Source organism: Solanum tuberosum, unplaced genomic scaffold, assembly GCF_000226075.1.
Source record: "Solanum tuberosum cultivar DM 1-3 516 R44 unplaced genomic scaffold, SolTub_3.0 scf00088, whole genome shotgun sequence".
NCBI classification, from domain to species: Eukaryota; Viridiplantae; Streptophyta; class Magnoliopsida; order Solanales; family Solanaceae; genus Solanum; species Solanum tuberosum.
Window position 1 is genome coordinate 416,461 of NW_006239011.1, and position 5,911 is coordinate 422,371.

Consider the following 5,911-nt stretch of genomic DNA (forward strand, 5'->3'; position numbering starts at 1 on the left):
CAGAAAACCCGTGGAACTCCCTTAAGTGAGAGCTGAAGTTCATGAAGAAGATTTGTGATCCAGTTGATTTCTGCAACAACAGCAGCCACAACTTTATACTCAGCTTCTGTAGAGGATCGAGATACAGAGCGTTGTTTCTTGGAGGCCCAGGAAAGTGATATAGCCAGAGGTAGAAGTGCGATCATTTGGATCAGCAGCCCAATTTGTATCGGAATAAACAACCAAATGAGAATATGGAGCTTTGGCAATTTGTATGCCATATTGGAAGGTGTGATGAAGATAACAGAGTAATCGCTTGGCTACTTTCCAGTGAGAGTGGCATGGATTATGCATAAATTGAGAGAGCTTGCTAATAGTGAAGGCAATATCAAGACGTGTAAAGGATAAGTAGTGCAACTTTCCAATTACCCGCCTATAAAGAGTACCTTCAGCCAGAGGATCATTCACTGAAGTTGTCAAAATGGTAGTTGAGGTCATAGGTGTAGGAGCTCCTTTATTGTCTAGCATGACAACATCATCTAAAATATCCATAATATACTTGTGCTGGGACAAGAAAAGACCAGCAGTACAAGAGATAACCTCAACACCCAAAAAATAATGTAGTTGTCCAAGGTCTTTCAAGGAGAAACGAGTGGAAAGACCATCGATTATATGACGTACCCCACGAATCTGATTTCCAGTGATGATTATATCATCCACATAGATAAGAACATAAACAGTGAATCAAAAATTATGCAAAATAAATAAAGAAGAATCAGATTGGGACTTGACAAATCCAACAGTTAGCAAATAGCTTTTGAGCTCATTGTACCAAGCTCGGGGGCTTGTTTCAAGCCATAGATTGCTTTATTCAACTTACTTACATGGGTGAAGACACTTTGATCTTCAAAGCCCGGTGGCTGCTTCATATAAACTTCTTCCTTAAGGCTTCCTTGTAAGAATGCATTATTGACATCAATCTGATGGATTGGCCAGTTGTACTGCGTTGCAATGGTAAGCACCAACCGAACTGTAACTGGTTTGACTACCGGGCTGAATGTGGAATGGAAGTCTAAGCCTGGACATTGGGTAAATCCCTTTGCAATAAGACGAGCTTTATACCTGTCCATGGAACAATCAGATTTATGTTTTATACGAAAAAACCACTTGCACTCAACAACATTCATCGAAGGAGTAACTGGAACCAAATCCCATTTCTGATTCCTAATAGCTGCATCAAATTCAGCTTGCATCGCTTCTCTCCAGCGAGGGTGAGGACATGTTTTTTTGTATGTACGAGGAACAAAGGACGAGGAGAGTTGAACACCGACACTAAACTTCTTGGGTTTGTGGCTATTTGTTTTGGAACGTCTGATTATGGGATGGCTTGAAGTTGTCACCACGGGTGAAGGATAAGATAGAGTCAAAGCAAGTGTAGGTTGGGAAGGGTTATTGGCAGATAACTGAGAAGGTAGGTTGGTGGGAGGTATAGGAGAAGAGAGTGGTAATACTGAGGTACTTAGTTGTTGGTGATGTTTATGTTGATAGGTGATTAATGGCCTGGGTGACGGTGGGGGATGAGTATTATCCGATGGTGGTGTAATGGTGTGTGGCAATGATGGAGATGACAAAGTCTGAGAATTACCTGATGCAACAGAGACACCTTCTGATCTGGCAGGCATTGAGTTGGGCAATGGAGAGTGCACGGGTAGAGCATCTGGGAAGGGATGACAAGAATCGAAACTTGATGGTTTATTAGTCACAGGTAGAACATCAGAACAAATTTCCCAAGCAATATCAGTGCTCTACTGGATATTTAGATTTGAAAAAATATTATGAAGAGGATACGTGTCTTCCAAAAACTGAACATTCCTAGATAAGTACAATTTATTTTTGACGGGATCAAAACATTGGTGGCAATAATGTTTATTAGAAAATCCTAGATATACACAAGGAGTCGATTTTGGCTCCAACTTATTTTTGGCATACGGTTTAAGCCATGGGTAACATAAACAACCAAAAACTCTAAGTGATTCATACTTTGGAGCCTCGTGAAATAACATTTCTTAAGGGCATTTATTTTGTAAATTTGGAGTGGTTAGGCAAAACTCCAAAAAGATGAGGGCAAGGAGGCTTGATGAAACAAGGTTTTGGCAGTCTCAACTACATGCCTGTTTCTGCGTTCAACTGATGCCACTCTTTGAGGCGTGTATGGTGGTGTCACTAAGTGTTCAATACCTTGAGTTTTGAGATATGATGATAAACCTTGGAACTCACCACCACCATCAGTATAGAGGGAAATAATTTTGGTTTGAAATCGACGCTCGAGTAAGGGATGTAAAGCTTGAAAGACATCAAGGACTTCCTTTTTCGATTTTATAGTGAACAGCCACATGTATTTCGAGTACTGGTCAACAAATTAGGCATAATATCTCTTGTTATCAATTGACAAAACAGGAGACGGCCCCCATAAATCAATATAAATTATTTACAATGGCCATTGACTTTGTAATGAATTTTCAGAAAAAGGTAACCTGTGCATTTAATTAGAATAACACGAATTACAGATGAAAGCGGTTCTAGAATGTGAAACTGGAAGAGAAAATTGATGTAAAATTGTGTTTAAAGTACGATGATTAGGATGGCCTAAACGCCGATGCCACAGGTGTAGAGGAACGACAACATTGCATTGAGGGGTATGATGTGCACTGCCCGACGGCCACTCATATAGCCCATCTTGATTCTGACCATGAAACAGAGCCGCCCCCGTACTCAAATCCTTCACACAAGAAGAAAAAGGAAAGAATTCAATAGACGTATGGTTATCGCGACAAAATTTGGAAACAGAAAGAAGATTATTTTTTATGGAATGAGAACATACAGTATTGAGAAGCTTAAATGCTGATTTGATGCACTTAAGTTAGTGTTACCGGTATGAGATATTGGAATGGTGTTACTGTCCCCCATTGTTATCTCCTCTGGACCTTTGTAGGTGTGCACATTAGTGAAGTTTTGTGCATTAGAGGACATATGATGAGTGGCGCCTGTATCAACAATCCAAGGAGCCTGTTGAGTTGGAGAGTGAGCAGCATAGTTTGCCCGGGCTTGTATGTGATCGTGTGATTGTGATCTGCAAACTAGCGCAAACTAAAGATCCTTGTTTGCGATTTGTTGGCATACGAAGTGTGCAAAGCATCCCAAGCAGCCTGGGAAGTGGATGCAGCGACAACCGTAGCAACAAGATTTGGATCAACTGAGGCCAATATGGCATTTTGAATTAGTTGATCTTGGCGATACAATGAAACAAATGTAGGATTTTTGACTCCTTGTTATTCTGAGCCACTGCACGAGTAGGGGCTAGGCGAGAACCGTCGAGATGGCCAAAAAGGTTGTGACCATGCATAAGCATGGACACTTGTACTTTCCAAAGGGAAAAATTGTGGCTGCCAGTTAATTTGATTGGTAACTGGGTGACAGGATTAAACTGAACAATTGTTGTATTGGCATTGGAGTTGGTTACAGTGATGTTTGGGGCCATTTTTCTGGGAAGGGTGGGAAGATTTTCTCGACAGAAATTTACTGATGAGAGGTAATTGGCTCTTGATACCATATAAAGTATAAAGTTGCCTGTAGAATGAAAGGAACGATGTGTTTTATTGATTGTAAACTAAGTATATATAGATTCTATACAGCTTCTACAACAAAGAGATAAACTAAGAAAAAGGTAAGACTTATCTATAACCTATATACAAGGAGGAAGTTACAACAGAGTCCTAAAGAGAAGACACTACTAAATCTGATGCATTATTACATGTGTTTCCGTCATATCCAAATCTTTTGGATTCATTCCATATGGTAGTTCCCATTCAAAATGGTAGAGTAACTAAGCCAAAGGATGTTTAACATTAAAAAAACCAAATAGAATTCCTGGACAAATCCTTATTCCTGCACCAATTGGAATAAACTCAAAATGATTTCCCATAAAATCAATAGAAGAATTCTCAAAGCTCTCTGGTATATAACTTTCAACATCATGCCAACTTTCTGGATCTCTTGCAAGTGCCCATGCAGGAATATGGTGCATCCATCAATATTTGTTTGCTCCCTACATTCTCTAGGCGGTAGAAGAGGAACTGTGTATGTAACCTTAATGTCTCCTTAATCACTAAGTTTAGATATGTCAATTTTTCCAGTTTTTCTTCATTATCATAATTTTTCTTTCCGCTAAAGACTTGTGTCACTTCCTTTAGAGCCTTCGCTATAATATTTGGTTTTTTCATCATTTCTGATAGTACCCAAATAGTAATTGCAGCTGAAGTTTCACTTCCAGCAACAAAAATGTCCTACATAAATATTAAGTCAATAAAATAAAATTTGTACATAAGATAAAATATAATTTGATGAAATTTGGGTTCTAAAACATTAAGGAGAAGGTGTCTCGAGCTATAAACTTCTAACTTTGATAATGCAGTAAACCTTTGAGAGACACCAAATGCATATTTAAATTGTCGCTAAAAGTATATCAATTTCAAATTTAAACTAATTGAGAAACTTATTATATACCCTATGTAATGCCTCAGAAGTCCCATAGTACCGATCAAGTTTGGAAATTTAAGAAAAATAAAGGTTACAAAGTTTTATGTCGAGTGACTCTGGGTTATAAACAAAAGTTGAGTCACTTTCTAAGTGTACTATTTAAAATTAAGAGACCATATCAGATATTAACTCCTGGTGATACCGCTATTAGAGTGACATTAGTTCCACAAAAATAAGGGATGACATAGATCGCCCAATTAGTTTGAGTGAAATCGACTTCTTAGAACAAGTTCAAAATACATTTGATGTCTTTTCTCAATGTTTTTGTTCAATGATTATCTTTTAAATATTTATGTTCGGCATGCAAAAATTACCCAATTAGCCTATTAAAATCAATCTACTTCTTTATTAAATAGAAATGATATAGTAAACCAGGTTATTTTTATTGAGCAAGAAAATAAAAGAAGCTAAAGCAACAATTAAAACAAATCGGAGGGAAGGAGATCATGAGATGGTAGGAAACTTACAATAATCACAGCTTTAATATGGTCATTTGTGATTGGATATTCAAGTTCAGTGTCCTCCATAAGCCTATGTAAAACATCAACCAAATCTTCACCTCCAAATTCACTAATTCCCTTGTTCCTAGTTGCTTTATTTTCAAGATTCTCCTTTAAGATACACTACAACAAATTCGATTATCAGGGACAAATAATTTCGTCATTTATAAATCATATTTCGTCACTAAAAATCATGTGAGACGAAAAATAATTCGTCACTCAGTCGTCACTAAATGTGTGTCTCTAAAAGTATACAAAGACAATTTAGTGCTTCGTCGCTAAAAGTATTATATTAACTACAAAAAGAAAAATCGTCCCCAAATGCTTAAACATTTGTGACAAATTCATTTGTTGTAAAAAATATATTTTTTGTGGATAATAGTATGTTTTGTCACTAAAAAGGTTATTACTACCGACGAAATTATATCGTCACTAATGACTATATTTTATATACCAAAAATTATTTTGTTATTAAATGTATTAATTAGGGACAATTTTATTATTATAAAAAAGATTAATTTTCCTATTATCCTCCCCCCCCCCCCCCCCCCCCCCCACCCCATTTAATTTCCTTATTTTGTTATTAAATGTATTAATTAGGGACAATTTTATTATTATAAAAAAGATTAATTTTCCTATTATCCTCCCCCCCCCCCCTCCCCATTTCAAATTTATTTTAAAATCCTCCCTAGGAGCTCCGACATCATGCTTTCTTGGGGATTCGAACTCACAACCTTAAGGTTGGAAGTGAGGAGTGCTTACCATCAGATCAACTCTCTCTTATCTCTCATTTTAAATTTATTTTCTACTTCATTCACTTCTTTCAAATTTAACTT

General features: G+C 37.1%; 1 protein-coding gene across 1 annotated transcript in view; it reads right to left on the reverse strand.

Annotated features, from left to right (window-relative positions):
* Positions 1–4,010: 4,010 nt before the first annotated feature.
* The window catches only part of LOC107060526 (5-epiaristolochene 1,3-dihydroxylase-like), a 4,602-nt gene continuing 2,701 nt past the window's right edge, over positions 4,011–5,911 (reverse strand). Inside the window, exons 2-3 of the mRNA XM_015308512.1 lie at positions 5,043–5,198; positions 4,011–4,322 (exon numbers count right to left, since the gene is read on the reverse strand). Of these exons, the coding sequence (XP_015163998.1) occupies positions 4,011–4,322; positions 5,043–5,198 (468 nt within the window). The remainder of the gene's footprint in view (positions 4,323–5,042; positions 5,199–5,911) is intronic.